A 19,604-nucleotide genomic window follows, 5' to 3' on the forward strand; every position below is an offset into this window, starting at 1 on the left:
CTCCTTAGCTCTCCCTAGTCCTCCTGGATTCCTGCTTTTTCACCCACCTGCTCTGACCAAACTACTGTGCTTCAGGAGGGGGGCCTCTCTGACAGCAGACCATCAGTCAGGTTACTGAGGTCTGCTCTAAGCTGCTCTCAACAGATACAAGGATAACATCATACTACTGCTTTCTGTTATTATTTTTTTTGTTTTGTTTTTTCAGGAAAGGAAGCAAACTGTAAAAGGCATCATTTTAATTATACTGCCAAATCATATGCAATACTTCACTACTGAAATTGCATCCAACTGCCAACATACAGAAATAAAAGTGCATGCTCTCCTAAAAAGAGGTCACAGGAAAACTAGTTGAAAACCATGGCATTTAAGAGATCTGTGCGTTAATTATCCCTGCATTTCATGAACGCCCACAAGCTCGAGCTACTGGAAATTAACTGCAACAATTGCCTCAAGTCTGTGCCACACTATGAGCCTGTACACGGCAACCTGATAGGATTGAACGGTTATGACCTACGTTCAGATGTAACAACCTCACTCTGAATACGGATAAAATAACAATGAACTGTTAGATATTGAACGTTTTGCCTCAATATACACACGGAAACATAAATGAAGAGAAAGAAAGCATGTGCATCTCCAAGACTGTTTGCGAATAACATGTGCTCTTGGCACGACTCAGTGATACGAGCTGAACTACAGCAAGTAAATTGCTCAGCTTTTTGTGTTCTATCATCATTGTATTAATATCTTCTACGATTTGGCTTCGCTACGACAAGAGCAAGGATTGTTATTATTTATTCATCTATCCCAAGGCCTAACTTGTCAAATCCGTGTGCAGAGATGACAACTGCATCATTTAGCTACATTGCACAGTGCTAAATGTTAAAATTAAATAAGAGCAGACTAAACAAACAGCAGACATAGAAACACTGAGTTTTGACTTCTTTGACTCTGCATGAGTAAGAATTCGTTGCTGAGTTTTATTAATTTGCCACTCCTTGACTCAAGCAGACATTCCTTCTATAACCACTAACTGTCATCAGGCTGTGTAGTTTCACTTCCATTCTACTGAGAAAGACATTCTGCTAAAAACAAACAAACAAACCAAACTGTTTTAACGATACTTACAAAATTTTACATAACTGTGAGGCATGTTGTACCAGGAGAAAAAGTAGCTGAAATACACCTGAAGTTTGCCAATTGGTCTGTAATAAGGGACTGCAGAATCGCAGAATGGCTTGTGTTGTAACGGACCTTCAAGCCCACCCAGTTCCTCCCCCCCTCTGCCATGGGCAGGGCTGCCTCCTAGCCCTCAGGCTGCCCAGATCCCCATCCAACCTGGCATTGAGTGACTCCACGGATGGGGCACCACAGCTTCTCTGGGCAGCTGTGCCATGTTCTCTGCTGACCCAAGCACTGACTGGTAGAGCAACTTCAATTGATTAGAAATAGAAATTACAAAGTAAGAAGACTCACTCAATCAGACTTCTTGTCCAAATGAACTTCCCTTTTTAAAAAAAAAATGAAAACACTGCCCTCCTTTGGATCAGACATCAATACTCTTTAGTTAAGTTAGAATACAGCAGGAAAATCTCTGCTCCTGCAAGGGTGAAGTCTGGCAGAAAGATACTGCATCCTTTAGCTGATTCCTATGTAAGGTCCATCTTGCAAAAGATCTTACCAACCATGCACATCATTTTGTTCTAATCCATCAAATCACAACTGTATGTAGTATAGTTTAAGCAAAAGGTGAAACAGCATTCTGGTTTGCTTTTTTACGTTACCTAGAACCATTTTAATAACCCTCAAAGTTGTAGGCAGTTGTAAGAAGAAAACATTAAGTAGCATAACATAACAGTATGGAAATCTTGACTACTATTTATTTCTAAATGTAAATAAGTACAGCTTATATAAGGTGCAAAAAATCATCTAAACAATGATAGAAAGATAAACCATAATAAATCATATTGTCACAGTAGCAACTGTATCAATGAATTAAAACCTTATCTAGAAAGTATCAAAGAGGAAAAAAAAAAAAAAGCATGTCAGGTTTGCCATGAAGCTGAAGATGGAAGTGATCCTTACGGGTCCCTTCCAACTCAGGATATTCTGTAATTCTACAATTGCATACAATACAGTAGTATTTGGAATCAGCCCCTACTAGAAAGATAGTGAGCACACTTCTAGACATTTCTGGATGTTACAAAATTACCTGGCAAGATCTTCCCTACTCTCATGGAAAGGATAATTTGCACACAATGCAATGGACTTCAGTAAACATATAGGCAGCACTCTCATCCAAACAGATAAAATGTTGGTAGAGATGCGGTTTCCATACGCAGGCAAAGCATACAATATACAGAGCATAAATAATTAGCATAAATGAACATCAAAGTCATCAGTAGGGACTAGCTGCAGATTCAGAACACTGCTGAGCTGTGGGAGTACCATTCCATCAGGAACAAATACAAGGAAAGGGACTGAAATCTACTGGAAAAGTCAAAGATAAGGGAGACTTTCTGGGAAAAAGCAAAGAAAAAAAATGTGTTTCTTTTCCTCTTTCTGAGGCAAAACACAGACAGTTTGATCTGACTAATGAGAAAAAAGTGCTGTTAGAGCTGCCTTTCGAGAGGCTGCTTAGTTTTTGCACAACTCTGCAGGGCTTGTCAAAGAAAAAATTGAGTAGGCATTGCAAATTCTGGCTCTTCATACATGGACTGGATGTAGAGAGCTAATAAACCTTCCCTAAAAAGAATCCACAGAGCATAAGAAAGTTGTTTATTCATTAATTTCTTACACACGCAGACTCTGTCTTCACCTTCTGTCTAAAACTGTTCTGCTGGATGCCACCTCTAAAGTTACTGCATTCAGTACTAAAGGACAAAACTCAAAATATAATTACAAAGCAATTCTTTACCTTCCACTGCAAAGACGACATTTCACGCTAAGCTCAGAGTAATTTCCCTAAATATACAGCTAAACTCCCCCATCCATCCCCCAGGACTAAGTACCAGACTCCTGCCTTGTATTTATGATCAAGAGCAGGGAGCTGTGAACCACAGCACAAAGGTGAGCTACTGCCCATCAAATGATAATAATTTGCCCCTGTGGGAAGCAGACTACTACACTGTGTCTGCCAGAACTCGGCAGGAGTCAGGACTTGCACTAAGTGACTGATGACAGAAACAGGGTCAGGTAAAGAGGGCTGAGAAGGAAAGAAAAGGTAAAGGTACACAGAAATAGGGACAAAGCAGAAGCACAGGTAGGGGTAAGCGTGGAACTGGGATACAGAACAGTACAGCGTGGAATAGAACGCGGCAAGAAAGAGAGAAATGGATGTTACTGGTTTGCTTTGATCTATAGAAATATTCTTCCATAAGACACGCTATCCTTCCATAAGACACAAACCAGGGGTGGTTAGAGCTGTCTTGTGTCTGGCTAAGTACAAAGTCCTTCTGTGTTGGATGCTGTGAAACTGTATGAAGGGCTTGATACCTTTCAGTGGCTAAAACCACATCTCCTCAAGTGAAAAAGAGGAAACCCAACACCACCAGAAGCTAAAAGATGTATTGTTGCCATTTTCCCTGGCTTTTGACGGGGAGAGAACAGCTTTCAGATCCATCCCACCTTGTACGCAAACTTCAGCTGGGGCACAGAACAAGCAAGGCTTTTGTGCTGCTCTGCTTCATCTGCTCAACTTTATTTATTTTATTTTATTTTTTTAAAACCTGGTGGCACTGTAGGTAATTCTATCACCAGATACACAATATATCAGAGGCATTTTTTCATCTCTTGGCTTCTGGTGATTTTTTTTTCCATATCAAGACATTCACATACAACATATAGTTACTACTGCATGGGCCTTGCAGCTGGCTTTCGACAAATGACACATCATTACAACTCTTAGAATTGTATCGTGGACTGCATTAATATAATGGTGCATTTATTCCAATCATGAACTGATGTATTTTCATAGTATCTTAGCTTGACTCTCTACAGAGAAAGACTTGCTTAGGTCTGAAGAGATCTTAGCAGCACTCAGGCTCATAGCTGAAGAATAAAAAGAAAATAGAACGGTCCCGATATTTCTTATTTTTTAAGCAAAACCATTGAAGAATAGCATGTTTTAGTTTTTGGGTTTGGCAACCCTATCACTATTGTTTAGTTGGCTTTGAAATTGAGTTTGTTCATACGCAAGTACCTCCTCCTTCCAGCTTTCCAAAATCAAGACTGGAATCCTTCACTCTAACACAACCTGATCTCCACCCAGGAAAGCTCACAGTAGAAGCCCCCCAAAATTGTAGAAGTCAACACTTGACAACAACTGCTCCCACAGCCTCAAATCAAATAAAAGTCAATAAAGTGCTTTCTAACAGTGAGGTACAGAAACAAATTAAGTCCTCATCCATTTAAGCATTGTGACTTACAGAACAAGGCTTAAAATAACAGACCTTTCCCTTGTACTGTCTGATACTTCTCATATGTGTTCAGTTTCTTCCAGGGTTCCCAGGCCTATTTCCTGTTAAGTTTTGATCCTAATCACAAGTTTTTATTGCTAATTTTTATTTTTATTTTTTTTACTTTTTTTTTTTTTTTTTTTTAAAGAAAAATGTTTTTTTTAAGGCAACACCAACATCTGGCAATGCTACTGAATGACACTGGGCACAACTCTATTAATAGTCACTGGGAAACGGCCCGTTTTATAGAAGACAGAATGGGTCCAGAAATTTCTTCCTGTTTTACAAACTGTTTTGTTTTGGGCTTTTTTTTTTTATTATTATTATTTTTTCCATGCATGAGGTCTCTTTCAGCTGTGATTTTTTTTTTTTTTTTTGCTATTTGCTATGGTATTATTATAAGTGTTATTGATCATCAAGACCATTAAAAGCATTAGTCATGTTAAATAATTAATCTATCCAGACTAGCTTCAGCCACAGATACCATCAGCAGTAACCTTCCAAAATACTTGTATAAAGAAAATCCAGCATAGCTGCAGCGTAAACAGACAGCATTCAAAAGCCAGCAAGACAAAAATGGCCCAGCAACCACGTCACATGATTATATTCCAAGGGGATTTCTGCAAAGAGCATTAAATCATCTCACAGTTTCGAAGACGAGATACGCAACAACAGGAAATGTGAGACCTTCAAATGAGGCATCACTATGAGAACATCAATAACATTAGTAAAAGAACGGGCCTTTGAAAAAATGTTTATATACACATGAAAGAATTTGTCCTTCTCATTCTCACTTCTAGCATCTGACTGCTGAATGACTGACATCCTACTCTGCAGCTCACTGGCAGCTCAGTAGGCAAAGTGTGGCAGCCTGTTTACTGGCCTTGGCAAGGGCTTCAGGGATGTGATAGACCAGGAGGCAGACAGCAGCAGAAAAAATGACAAATGCCAAAACTCCCTTGGTGCACAAAGTCAGCAAGACCGATGTAAGATGCTACTGCAGGCTTTTAAAGAAGGGCCATGTGGAACAGCAGGCGTCCCACTCAGGGTACTTGCAGTAAGGCTGATCAAGCCCAAGGCAGACAGAATTCAGGCAAAAAAGAGACCACAATTAGATTGAAATGGCAAATTACTTTCAAGTCCCTTATCTTTTTTCTCCAAGTGCCATAATAGGGAAGAGAGAGAAAAGATAGGCAAGAGCCTATTGGCGGACTCACTATTGGACAGTGTACCAGTATCTGTCTTGCTGCAGCAGCACATGGTGCAGTGAAAGCCAGCTTATTGTATTCCTGAAGCTAGCAGTGCTCTGAAGCCAGCGCTGAAATGTGTTGCTAGAGCTAGACTGCCTAAGTGCTCAAAGTAGCAACCTCAGCACCTGAATAATCACCAAGGGAAATTTCTGTATCAAGATCCACACATTTTTGGAATTTGTTTGCCAAGTAAAATCAATTATTACATTGTTGATTAACCAACAATCGAATTCATAAACTGATTGGATCTTCCCCAGTGAATCCTGTGTTAATGACTAAATATTTACAATCTGACGTATTTTTCATTTAATTGCACTGTGGAAGGGAAGAAGAACATGGGCTAGCTGGTTACATACCTGAAGGGCTCCCAGAAGGACCAAGAAGAGGGAAAAGTTCTTATAATCAGAGTGGCCACGTTCAGTTTAGAAGGACGGTAATGGCCAGCCACATCAGAGAACACCAATAAAAGCATAAGGAACTGACATTCTGAAGCAGTGTTATGCACTGCACAATTTTCTGCATGTTACCAAGAGTCAGAAGAAGCATTCAGTATGGCCCAAGCGATAAAGAAAGAACGCTTGTCAGTTTCTAAACTGGTATACTCCAGCAAGTTAACCAGTAATTTCCTAGTAACTTTAACGAACAAAGCGAAAAATCTTGAGATATGTAGAAATTACCTGAGCCAACTCTGTTGCTGAATTAGTACCACCTCCAGAATTACAACTGAGTGTAGCGAAGGAGAGCAAGCTTGCATTCGAAGAGAAGGGCAGACTGAGGATTCTTAGTCACTTCCAGTGTCCAATGCAAAATGCTGCTCTGCCTCACGTTACTTACACCAAGTCACCTAGGTAAGAATTAAGACAAGACACATCAAATGAAAGGAGTGGGAGATGGAGCACACTGCTACAATTCACACGCTAGTAAAATACAGGTAGTCTGCCCAGTCCCTGTCCAGTTTTACAGGAATCGCAATAGAATTTAACTTCCAGGAGCATGTGAAGTACTCTGAAGCAGTACATTTTTTGTTTTTCTTTTAATTTAGCGGACACATGTTCTCCATGTCCAGACAGATGTATGGCAGGCAATCTGAGAGTGAAATGGACAAGTGTGAAAGAAAGTGGGTCTATTTCAAGACATACATACCCGATGTTATGAACAAGTCATTCATTTTCAGACAGCAGAGGTTCAGATCCCAGTTAGAAATAATTACGGAGGCAGAAAACAGTATGTACACTTTTACCAAATTAAACGTAGCAAGGGAGTGGGCATGAGAGCAAGTGGGCAGTTGTCATGGATGGTTTCCAGGTGGCCAATTGTCAGTGCAGCTTTAGAAGCAGCGTTCACAAATGCTGACATTCATTTACATAACATGCCCTCAGAGCTCATCTCAACATTTGCAAGACTGCCACAACAGAGCTTGTAAGTATCTTAAACTGGGGAAGTGTTGAGGCAGGAGGGAAAAGCACACACACCTAGGAGACTTGCTGACAAGTACTGATACACCTCAGCGTACTGGTTAAATCTGCCAATGACACATTTCATATACTTCTGTCACCACCTCAGCAAACTGTTGTTCCTCAAGTAGGTTACTGTCATGCAGTGTCAGTCAGGCCAGCTCTGAGCACGCTGTGAATGTACTAGCACTATCACTGCTTTATTAGCATGCACTAAACACGTGCAGCAGTTCCCTTCTAAGTTCATTAATACAGAAACACGCTGGCAGCCGTCACTTCCTAGCAAGGCCCATATTTTTAGGATGCTGTGTTTTATACACTGTGCGTAACTGATAAAGTGCATGCTTTTTTAGAATGTTTAGTGTAAGAAAAATAAATTCAAGCATTTTGTTGTATGCCACAAAGTACTGGCAAATTTATTTATCTGTGTTACAGAACTGCACAGTTAGAGGTGGATTCTACTCCTCTTTATATTTAGACATTGTCTCACTGGAAACAAATGCAGTGTTTTCAAAGGTTCTGACCAGAAGCAGAAGGATTCAAAACACAGTTATCCTCTTTCAGAATCCCCTGTCAGTGTATGTAACAGACTCTGTAGCTTACACCTTACACATCTGCATTTGCACATCCTGTCTTCAGAGTGGACTCCTGATCAGAGCAGCACAGCCTGACAGGACATCAGTCACACACTGTGCTACAGCAAGGACCTACCCAGAGCACTCTCTGTCCCCCGTAAACCAACATAAACCTACTGCTTTGGTGGTTTTCACTTCACAAAAAAAATTCTATTGCTGATACTAAGAGCATTAGAACACCAGGCACCTCTCTACAATTACACCTTTGCAGCATGAGGTCACTGAGGTCTCTCAGCTGACTAACCTGTCTCTGACCCCTCTTGCCTCTCCAAAAACACGTGAGACAGAACCACTGGGAAATGTTTCCAAAACAAAATCTTTTCTGCTCTCCCTCACAAGGCAGACATGAGGACAGCAAGCAGGGGGTACTTCTACTCCACGTGTGCACAGCTCCTCCTGCCCAAACGCCTTATTTCACAGGCAGGAGGCCCCCACTGAAGGAAGTGTTCCTCACCACAGCACTCCCATAACAAAACAAGCTACAGACATTATTCTGCAGTGCCTTTGAATTTATAGAACACAGATGTATGTTTGAAACATGAAAAGCCTCGTGGGCAAGATGGAAACAAGAGTGCCTGTGGAGCCCACTCAGCTAAAGCCCATCCCTCTCTGCTGGTACACAAATTGAAATCCACAAAGGAGAACTCCCCACGGACAAGCTGTGCTGGCCTCCCACAAACTTAACACAAGTCCAGGTCCTCACAAAGAGCAAAGGCCTTCTGGGAAGCCATGCAGCTCTGCTAATAGTTGTGCACGAAGCAGTACGCCTGGCCTGAAGGCTGCAGCCTGCGGGGATCAATGTGCCCCATACTCCTTTCTCCCAAGGAGTCCTTCTTACCCACTATTAGGAAATACAACTATTATGAAACTCAGCATCGCTTTTACTGATGGCTGTCACCCAGAATAACAGCTGCACAACTCCTGCATTCGCTATGCTGCTGCACGAGTTTTTGTCTAACACTAGCTAATGATCTACCCGGAAACTGCTCCTACCAGAGGGAGCCCGTATGGGGCTCCAACTGACACGGGCAAGGAAAGTTAATTATACTTACCCTTAGTCCTGTGGGCATGCAACTTGACAAAATGCAGAGGTATATAATAAATAATTATGTAATTGTGCGAGTCTTTAGGATATGCCCTTCCAAGCCAAGTTGTTGACATGCTTCAACCATATGTAACGTGCCTGGGAACCAAAAAGGAAAAAGACAAAAATCAAAATGTTTTCTAGCTTTACGAGTGCTATCAACGTGATTCTGAAGCATGCTGTTGCATAACTGGAAGGAACGAGAAGAATACAGAATTCCCTCTCCTTGAAGGAAGACAATCAAACCCCAACATGACAGCAAATAGGGATTGTAAGCAGCTACTGCTGGCAATGGCCAAGAGAAGAGCAGGTAACAGCTGAACCACCACTGGACAATGACAAAGCAGCTGCCTGCACAAGAGTCCATTCACTGCTTACTTTTTCCTCTCTCCCCTTTCACTTTTCTTCTTCATTCAGAATTTACGAACATAAAACGTTATAAACGAACATAAAATGTCAGAGAGATGCCAGAAGGTCGTGCTTTGCATGGGTCATAACTAAGCTTCAATAACACTCAACACTATTCTGAGTGTGCAAGGTGTCCTTGATTTTCAGTAATCCCCAAAGGTGGTTGTCAGCACCTTCCCTATTTTACAAGTTTAAGTAAAAGCAAAAAAACACACAAGCAGTTGAAGGACCAGAAGAAAGTGCTACATCCATCATTTCTCTAAGTTAGGCAACACTTCACAGAACTAAATTACATTTTCAGCAAGGCTTCAGAAAGGTTCCTAATTAAGAAAAAATATTTGACAATGACTAAACCTGGTCTTTTTCTGCATGCAAATTTTGATCAAAAAATCCAAGTCAGGTACACTGGGCATGCAACCTGAGCAGGGAGCAGTTTCACTGCTCATCATACTCTCTTTAATCAAGTATATATATATCAATAAGACTATTGGTCTTACATAATACTATTGGTACTACAGGGCTATGCATGCTTTTAAATTAATCGCCACGATGCTACTCAGTGCATGCAAAAGAAAGCTATTTCTAAGAGGTGAGAAGTGTGAGGTGACTTCCTAGTTTATAGATTCAAATGACAGTCATTTTTCTTTTTTTAAGATGCAAAAACAAACTGCCCCAAAAGCTTGGGTTTCCTTTGATCTATTTTCACCTTCTCCCTCCTGCCTCCTCTCACAGAACCTCAACGCTCACTTACTTTCGCTCATGCGTGTCGATCGGTTGGTTTTGGTGTGACTGCTCAAGTCAGTAAAATCCCAGAGTATTTAAAGATTATATGCTAAATTTGCTGCTACAAAACCCCTCTCAACGTTCCTGAAGTAACATTTTATGATCGCACAATGTTAAGACTTCTCTTCTACCAAAAAAATAGAAAACAAAACGAACAAACCACCTCGAGAAAAACCACAAGCACCACCACCACCACTCCCCTGACTCAGGTGAAGGCACAGCTCTCTCCCAGAAGGGGTGCAATTACAGTGTTTGCTCAGCACATATCCGATGAAGCTGGTAGAACCTTCCAGCTTAACGACTTCCGGACAGCAGCTCAAGGTTCAGAGGAGATACGGCAGCGCGCGGCGTGTAGCTGCCCGCAGGATCAGGTAACACCTGTGCTCAAATCATTAAGGATTTAACAAGTGAAGCTGCGTGCACTGAAAATGGCTGACAACTGCCACGCTTAAATGCGCTTCCCTGACAACTTCAAAAGAAGGAAACAAAATGGATTTGCCCGTAGATGAGGAGGACGGCACTTTCACCAACATTTCTTTGGCAGACGATCCAGGTACGGAACCGTGACTATCTATCGAGACAAGACAAACGCAGTGGGCTGAATATGGGGTGAGAACACAAATCTGTAGATGCTAATCAGAAGGCACGATGTATTTTCAAGAAAACACCCCCAAGTAGAACTTTTTAGCTGTGTAATTGAATAAGTCTTGTGAAAAAAAGTAGAGATTCTGGCAGTGAGGGGGCTACCGCAGTTCTGCCATAGCTGCACGTGGTAACATACATTCACCCCCTGAGAACAGAGAGCCTTGCACTGCTTGTGGAGACACTTGCAGAAATATTAACTCAGACAAAATAAATACAGACAGTAAGAACCCAGAACAATCACCTCTGGCTTACTATACAGAGAGTGGTAAGAAGGGACGCAAATTAATTGGTAACTGAAATGAGCTGATCCACTTAAATCCCAACTACTAATTGTTTTAAAGGAAGCTATACAAACAAGCCTCCTTCTGGCCTTCCAGTTTATAGAATAGAAATGATTGGGGATGGGAAGTAAGGACAGTAAGGGATAGTTCTGCTACCTCTGCATACTGGAAAAACTGAGTTAATGCAAACTGATAATAATTTATTTAGAAAGGTGTGGCCAGAGTAAAAACCAGATAACTTCAGGTTGGCTGTCACAGAGCTGTGCTGACTTACACAACTGAATTGCTGACTAACAAATGCTACAAGTCCTTTTATTTTATTTAAAAAAAAAAAAAAAAAAACACCCAACAGTGGACTGCTTTGTCTCATTTTTAGCTTAAAGAATGTTATTGTACATGCTGTCTTTACCACCTATTCAAAAACAAAATTGAGCAGATCTTATTTTAGAGCAGTTTTCTAGCAGTTTGTTGTTAGGACAGTGTAGCTGAAGTGGACATTTTAAATGCAATTAGTTGGTGCAGAACATAATCAGCCCTACAACACCGTCACTAAACTAACTATTCATAAAGAGACAAATATGTAGGTCCTGGTGCAAGCTGTGCTGTCAGGAGAACTCTCCATTGCTACAGGTCTGGCATTTCTCCTTAAGAAGGAGAACAGTAGGAAAAGGTATATCCTGTGACTCTGCAGATGCTACTAATATTGAAGTAGCTGCTGAGCAACCCTGCAATAAGACTTAGCTGTACATCAGCACTTACATCTACATGACTCCTGACAGCATGAACGCATCCAAACTCAGAGGGAGCTCATTTTAACGCAAAGAGGACAGCAAGCAATGCTTCATTATGCTGGATATGCTGCCAATCCCAGAGCTTTCCCCCCTGCTACAAAAGTAAAGAGCTCGGGAGAGTCACTCATAAACTGAAAAAGCAACTCAGAGTAACTAAGAGTAAATAACATTTTCAAACAAGCTTTTTACACAAGGGCAACATAGAAAGAACATACGTAGTAAGCTTCACGGTGAATATAATAGGCCCAGTCCATTTGTTCTGCCAGACAGTAACACCTGGAGATACAAATTATCAATTACTAGACTTCACCTGAGGATGATCTGACGTTTTAGAAGGAAGTATTCTGTAATTAAATCTTAAGTAAAATCATAAAGATCCTCTGACTTTAATGAACTCCAGTATGTTTACAACTGCATAAGGTCTTCCCTCACCTCTCAAAGTGTACAAAGTGCAAAGAAACTAAAGACAAGCAGAACAACATGCTATGTATGTGCAACGTATAAGAAAACAACCTTCATATCAAAGTTCTCTTAGCACACCAAAAAAGCCACTGTGGCAAAGCAACAGGGGTTACTGAATGCAATTAACTGAGTGCAAACCATGAATATTAAATACCTAACGCTCTTCCAAAACAGATGCATTTGTCTATTCATTAGTTAGACAGGTATTAAAAAAATTATTCTCTCGTAAATCAAGATGAATACAAAATGGTAGCGAGACAGAAACTTCTTAATCAATTTTTAAATAGCAATAGCAAGAGCATTTGAAATGAAGGAAAGCATTAATTAATAACACTTGTTAAAAGTAGAAAATAGTTTCACCCCTAGGGAAAGAAATACCTTTCCATTTAGAAACTCAGCACTTGATAATATTCGCTCAAAAAGATAAATGAGTTACAGATAAAGAGGAAATTAAACCAAAAATAAAACAGGGAGATGACATCAAATAACTGCAAAGGTTTTTGTATTTCTCTCTGCTCAAAAAAATGCTTCTATTCATTGCAAAAACAAAACAAAACAAATGTATTATCTTAGGGTTGTTTTTTTTTTTTTTTTTGCCTAGCCAAAAGAAATACAGTTTTCATTTCCAAATTACCAGCACAGCTTTATGGAACCTTGCTAAAAAGTTCATCTACAACATTTTGTGACAACTGCCTTCCTTTTCATATTCTTCTAAGGGAAAAAGCAGCACAGTTCAAATAGCAAACGTCTCACAGATATATTCAACACCAGCTTCTGGTAAAAAGGAGAACCCATTTCCATTCTTGTGATCAACAGCAAAGCCTCTGTCATCAGCCACTACACGCAGGCGCTGTTGGTGCCTGTAATGCTGCTGCCAGAAAGGAAAGCTTGTTGGTGTGTGCTGTGTGCCATTGGAAAACAGCACATACACAACTGATCCAGAAATGAAATTTCTAAAAAACAGTGACTGTTCGAACCTGAGTTCAGGGCAATGGAATTCTCTCCTGCAGTTTAGTAACAGCACAGACCTATGCACTCTGGTTAGCAGTTAACTTATGCCTTATGGGAGGAGATGTCCCTGAGAGCAGCCCTGCGGAAAAGGACCTGGGGGTCCTGGTGGACAAGAAGCAGAACATGAGCCAACAGTGTGCACATGCAGCCCAGAAGGCCAACTGTGTTCTGGCTGCAATAAAAAAGGGGAGGCCAGCAGGAGAGGGAGGTGACTGTCCCCCTCTGCTCAGCTCTTGTGAGGCCCCATCTGCAGTACTGCGTGCAGGCCTGGGGACGCAGCACAGGAAGGATGCGGAGCTCTTGGAACAGGTCCAGAGGAGGGCCACTAAGATGATCAGAGGGCTGCAGCACCTCTCCTATGAAGAAAGATTGAGGGAACTGGGCTTGTTTAGCTTGGAGAAGGCTCCAGAGAGACCTTACTGTAGCCTTACAGTACTTGAAAGGAGCGTATAAACAGGAGGGGAAATGGCTGTTTACGAGGGTGGATACTGATAGGACAAGGGGGAACAGTCTTAAACTGAGACCGGGAAGGTTTGGGTTAGACATTAGGAGGAAGTTTTTCACACAGAGGGTGGTGATGCACTGGAACAGGTTGCCCAAGGAGGCTGTGGATGCCCCATCCTTGGAGGCATTCAAGGCCAGGCTGGATGTGGCTCTGGGCAGCCTGGTCTGGTGGTTGGAGATCCTGCACACAGCAGGGGGGTTGAAATTAGATGATCATAGCGATCCTTTTCAACCCAGGCCATTCTATGTTTTTATGTCCTAAGGGAGATTGTTGCTATTTTAAACAAACAAATAAAAAAAGCTCTTTCAGTGAAATTAATAATATTAATCAATTCACTAATAATAAACATATTCATTTTTCTAGTGATGTCGGTTAGTTTTAGGAAGTCTTAACTGGAACGCAGTACACATGCTAAGTCTAACTGATTGCATCTGTGAAGTAACTGTCACCATTCTAAATGGAATATAACACAGGTGACAGCATTGGGAGCGCTCCCTGGCTTTGAAAAAAAACTGCCTCAAAGGACACAGAATGAATTAGTAAGAAAGAAAGGGATTAGCACTGGTTCTTGGTTACATTTCAGTCACTTCTGACTTCGGGAGCTCTGAGCCTGCTCAGCATTACAAGCTCTCTTTGTAGCTCTTCAGTCAGAAAATCCACTCACCTGAAGCAAAGGGATGGAGAGTGTAAGCGTAAAAACAGCTTAATAAACTGAGCAGCAGAAGATCACTAAGGGCAGCACCCCGGCATTCCAGCAAGGAGGACCTTCTAAGTCCTTCTTTAAACCACAGAACGTGTGTTGGAATACTGCTAAATATCAAAAACCGACTGATTTGCATCATGTGTATTTCAATTGACGTATTTTCTCTGAGGTAGAAAGCAGTAAGCTGACCTACAACAGAACAGCTCTGTGAACACACGTTAAACCAAATCTGCCAGCCTCGTGCTAAGTACCCCAAAACCAGCCGCACAGCAGGGCTGAGCACCTGCACGGACCTGCGGGTAGCTGGCACTTACCGCACCCTTCTCAGAGAGAGGGGAAAGCGCAGGGAAGCAGATGCGGGCCGCTCCGTGCCGGGTCAGCTTTTAGAAGAACAAAGCGGCTGCCCGCAGGATCCCGGGCTCAGCCCCGTGTCACAGCGCCCGCGCTAGGAAGGCGGCACGGCTCGTTCCAAGCTCCCACCCGCGCTGCCCGACCGAGCCCGGCGCAGGCGCGGCGCTGGCGCAGGCGCGGCGGGAGGAAAGGAAGGAAGAGCGGAACGAACGGCGGGGCTGCGGCCGGGCCGGCGCTGCGCGGCCCGCGGGAGCGCCAGGTGGGGACGCGGCGGGACGGTCGGTGCTGGGGGCGCGCGGGGAGGCGGCCGGCTGCTCCCCGGGGGGTGGGTCGGTGCGCTCCTCGCGTCGGGCCGCCGCCAACCCGGGCCCCGGCGCCTGCGGCAGCCGCTCCCGAGGTCCTGGATGCTCCGTAGGGCCGCGGAGGTGGGGCGAGGGCTGGCGGAGGGAAACGAGGCAGCCGGGTGCGGCCGTACCGCGGTTGTCGTGAAACGGAACGGGATGGGCGGTTAGAGCGGGCGGCTGCTGCCGCTCGGCCTCTGCGGGAGCCGCTTCCAGAAAGATCGGCTGCACGGCCCTGGGTGATGGAGCCGAGGGGAATGTACGGCCACAGCCTCAATTTTCTGTTCCCTTCTTACCTTAAGCAGACCGTCGGTCGGGCCGGCTGAGTTCTAAAGCTGAAAGAGCCCCTTCTACAATGATGAATGCTGACATGGACGGTATAAGTTCTTAATGTTCTTCTTCACTGTTATCTTTTCTGCCTAGTATAATTCCCAGCTATTACATTAAAGCTCCTATGATTTATTGCAGCTGTTGAGGCTGAGAATCAGGTGGAATTAGAAGAGAAAACACGGCTTATTAATCAAGTTTTGGAACTGCAGCACACACTTGAAGGTTAGCAGTTCAGCACTCAGATTTTTCATAAGCACAATGTGAATTCAAAGGAGAACCTTACTGTTCTGGGCTGTCCTGGGCTGACAGTGCTGCTGATTAGAAGTACATCGCTTATGCAGCTGGAAGGACACAAACAAGGCTTCAGAAACATTAGTGATGTCAACTTCTTCTTCCCCTCTTCTGTAATGCAGAATTTGCTCACAACAGGCTGAAGGGTGATACATTTAACTTCCCAGGATCCTCAGCTGACCTACATCTTGGTTTCCAAATAGTTTAGCTGCACTCAATTCAGAAAGAACACAGATTAACAGGGAAAGTAGATTTGAAATACTTTCTGTACCACCTATTGTGGAATTCCCTCCCAGGTTTTATCTAAAGCAATACCTTAAAGCAGCGTTTCCCACATTAAGCAAAACCCGCATGATTGATGTAGGCACACAGAATATATTCATTATTGGATGCATGTGTCTAATTTCTCTTTTTTTATTTTTCTCTTACAATGTCACCTTCACAGATCTCTCAGCACGAGTAGATGCTGTTAAGGAAGAAAACTTGAAACTGAAATCAGAAAACCAAGTTCTTGGACAGTATATAGAAAATCTGATGTCTGCATCTAGTGTTTTCCAAACCACTGACACAAAAAGCAAAAGGAAGTAGGGGTTGGCTCACAAGCGATGTCATTGTATTGCTGCTGTCTTTTGTTTTCATTGGCATAGGCTACATAAGCTAAAATTATCTTAGTTTGTGGCTTCACTGGATTCCTGAAGATTATAAACTTCAGTAATAAGCAGAATTAAGAACATTATCATGAACAGGAGATGCGAGTTTGTATATTAAAATTAAGCAATGTGCAATTACAGTGTAGAGACTTACTAGACTTTCATACTTGTATTAAAAATGAGCATATCTTGTTAAGAATGGGATTCAGTTTGTCAACTTAAACAAACACGTCTTGTTGGCTCTCTTAGAGGTCTTGGTGTTCTTGACTAGGAAAATGATAGTTTCAAAATGGTGTTGAAAACTTACTTGGTAAAAATATTCAAAGGCTAATTGCATTACCTTTTTCACCTCGACTGTTGATAGATTACTGTGTAGTACCGTTCACATCTCTGCAAAACAGCTTTAAACAGAAGCCTATAAACCAGTTAGGAATTTTTGTAAAGCAGTAACAGTCTGACATAATTTGTACAGTTTGCATGCAGGAAAACAACGTTTTTGGGAAAGGGTTAAGTGAAAGTGAACAAGGATAAGTAACTTGCATCAGGGAAATATCAAATGGATGCAATATTACCGTGTATCATTTCTAAGATCTACACTTCAAACTATTTTAACTTTCTTTCCTTAAAGAAAGGTCAGGTTCTGCGTTGTAACATACTATTCAACCAAACTCACCCAAAACCTGAGTAATAAGCTTGACTAACAGAAAGCCAGCAGTGTTCTTCCTCTTGCTCATTGTGAACAGGGTGGAGTAGCGAGAAGCTGAGAACAAGTCCTTCCTTGCCATCTTTTTACTTTACTCCTGAAGTGCCAAACTCGTCCTTGCTTCAGGCCTTACAGCAGCTATTTACCTGCCACAGGGTCAGAGCTTGTGAAGTACCTCTAGAGACATAGCACAAAACCATCCAGGGCAGAAGAGGCTGTCGTCTGTCAGATCTGGGCTGCAATGAGCAATGCCTGATGTCAGGGTGTCCTGTTTTAGTTCACTGCATTGGCTTTGTTAGAAGGAGCTCAGCCCAGATTCTGGGTGCCAGCACTTCCCCTAGAAAGGGTTCATCTAGCATAATCGGTGTTAGAGAAGAGCAGAAGTTGAAATACAAACAGCACTGTTAAATTTAGCTTGGTACCATTAGGTCTGTTTCATCTTGCCATAGAGCAGCATGGACTTCTTATGGATGTCACCTAAAACAGAGATCTGCCTCTTTAGTAATGAAGTCATTTTATTTTACCTTTTAACAAAAGGGAACTATTAGTATAAGCTTCTCTTTCCGTTTTGCTGTGATAGATTGCGTAAAGCAAAGCTGGAGGAAGTGAATGAGTGGATGTCATGGCAGGATAAATCCATCTCAGAACACAAGCTTCTTGGCAGCTAAGCACTGCCATTCCTCATCTGTAAGCTGTTACCGTGAGATCTCCCATTTCTCTCTATTTAAAATGACTGCAAAGCTCTCACTGGAACCTCAGCGGAGTTAAAATGACTAAAAACAAAGCACTAATATTTTGTGGTTTGAAGGTTGTTTACAAAGTCTGTGTCAAGAAATGAGATGACCAAAAGTTTCACCCACCAAGGCACACGTGGCTGATACTGTTTGTGTCACAGGGTCCTATAAGCAGCTGATGTTACTATTAAACATCTCTGGATTGCTTTGTCACATTGCTGTCTATCTGAAATTTTGAATACGTGCAGAAATTTCTAGCAGGTGGAGTAAATCACAGGGCTTGTCCAGGGTTTGAGCACTGAAGACACACACCTCACCAAGCATTTGACTTGTACAAACTGCACTTCATTACAGCCATTCTAGCTTCCAGGCCATGTCACTACACGTCTCCATCCGCACTGCAGGCAACATCCACAAACACCAAGTAGTAACACAGCATGCACTTACTAGACTTGAGCAGTTGTGAGATCAAGGAATCTCAACATCATGGTTGTGTATTGTAAGACTGGATAGTGATATTTGACCCATCAGCAGTCTGTATATAGTAGTCATTTAATCTATGTACCACTTTTCATCCCATTACTGCAGCCTTCATTTAACTTATGAACATTTTAAAGATGTTGTATTTCCTTTACACTAAATAAAAACTTTTGATTTGTCTCAGTTTGGTTTAACATTTATAAAGCCTGAAACGGGTTGCTATTATCTTAACTGCTTCTACATAGCTAAGTGTCTGAAAGACTACATGTAATTATCCAGTGCTGAGATTAGAACTGGGTTAATTACTGTTTTCAGTGAGCTTAGAGACTGACTCGCATGGTATTTTCACCTGTGAATCTTAAAATGCTCTTCTTTGTAAGCTACAAGAAATAAGACAGACTTGGCAGACTGCATCCTGTGTTCTCAATGCTAAATACTGCCAATCTGCACATGGCTTCATTTTAAGAGTTGGATGATGTTACCTTCATCTACACATGTACCTAGCTCTACATTAGACAGACACCAGAACTCTTATTTTGTCCTACCTTTATTATGGTGGAAATGACTGGTGGAGGAAATTGTGAGAGAACACCCCTCCACCATCCCCTCTGGTCCTGCCTAGCCTCACCAAAACATTCACATACAAATCAGCTACACAGGAGGAAATCACAATGTTAGAAGTATCAACAGAAGTATTCCCTTCTTGCCTCATTTTTTTTCCTCCTCATCTAGAGCCTCAAATCCTCTAAGCTCTCATCTTCCTCTCCTAATTCCTAGCATAGACTAGATCCAATAAACTGATAAGCAGGAGGATGTCTTTATCTGGAGCTTCCAGGTAATGGTAGTCATTAAGTCAATATTAAAAGTGAGACTGGTCTTACTAAGTCAGTACCATTGCATACAGCACCTGAGCTATGGCCTCTTAAGGCAGTTCTACCTGGTAAATAAGGAGTTGTTTACTACAAAGTGAGGTGCAAGCAAAGATGCTGATAGGGCATAAATCAAGACCTTAGGGGAACCCTAAGAGAATTAAGACTAGCACCCACTATAAGCAGACTGATCCCTGAAGTAGCTCTACCATTGCCTATAAAGGTGTGCTGATCTACCAAATAAATACATCATCAACTCAAAAGCCCACACGTAAACACTGTAACAACTGCAAAGGACTTTCACCAGACTCAGATGGGATTCAGTCACAGCGCTGAAATGCTTCCCAAAAGCTACAGTGACCAACAATCCACACTCACCCCGTTGC

At 42.2% G+C, this 19,604-nt stretch overlaps 1 protein-coding gene and 1 long non-coding RNA gene across 5 annotated transcripts in view; one reads left to right on the forward strand and one right to left on the reverse strand.

The window, feature by feature from the left end:
- LOC122180456 overlaps positions 1 to 14,966 on the reverse strand; it is a 47,404-nt gene extending 32,438 nt beyond the window's left edge. The window contains exons 1-3 of the long non-coding RNA XR_006179085.1: positions 14,784 to 14,966; positions 8,849 to 8,979; positions 6,385 to 6,551 (exon numbers count right to left, since the gene is read on the reverse strand). This is a non-coding gene — a long non-coding RNA (uncharacterized LOC122180456). The remainder of the gene's footprint in view (positions 1 to 6,384; positions 6,552 to 8,848; positions 8,980 to 14,783) is intronic.
- On the forward strand, positions 10,492 to 18,532 carry SCOC (short coiled-coil protein). Of its 4 annotated transcripts, none has more exons than XM_042872116.1 (4): positions 10,492 to 10,624; positions 15,464 to 15,538; positions 15,630 to 15,713; positions 16,228 to 18,532. In XM_042872116.1, the coding sequence occupies exons 1-4, from the start codon at positions 10,561 to 10,563 to the stop codon at positions 16,368 to 16,370; spliced, it is 366 nt and encodes a 121-aa protein (XP_042728050.1). In that variant the 5' UTR covers positions 10,492 to 10,560; the 3' UTR covers positions 16,371 to 18,532. The 4 variants fall into 4 exon arrangements, with proteins under 4 accessions (XP_042728050.1, XP_042728051.1, XP_042728054.1 ...); XM_042872117.1 differs by lacking the exon at positions 10,492 to 10,624 and adding an exon at positions 15,042 to 15,079 and having other exon boundaries at positions 15,467 to 15,538; XM_042872118.1 differs by lacking the exon at positions 10,492 to 10,624 and adding an exon at positions 15,065 to 15,079.
- The last annotated feature ends 1,072 nt before the right edge of the window (positions 18,533 to 19,604 follow it).

This window comes from Lagopus leucura, unplaced genomic scaffold (assembly GCF_019238085.1).
Source record: "Lagopus leucura isolate 7727_CA_CO unplaced genomic scaffold, USGS_WTPT01 Super-Scaffold_100004, whole genome shotgun sequence".
NCBI lineage: Eukaryota > Metazoa > Chordata > Aves > Galliformes > Phasianidae > Lagopus > Lagopus leucura.

Excerpts from the sequence above, each read along its gene's own strand:
- SCOC (XM_042872116.1), top strand. The coding sequence starts at position 10,561 with ATGGATTTGCCCGTAGATGAGGAGGACGGCACTTTCACCAACATTTCT. Across the intron at positions 10,625-15,463 it reads TTCTTTGGCAGACGATCCAG|CAGACCGTCGGTCGGGCCGG; the intron begins GTACGGAACCGT and ends TCTTACCTTAAG. Across the intron at positions 15,539-15,629 it reads GATGAATGCTGACATGGACG|CTGTTGAGGCTGAGAATCAG; the intron begins GTATAAGTTCTT and ends GATTTATTGCAG.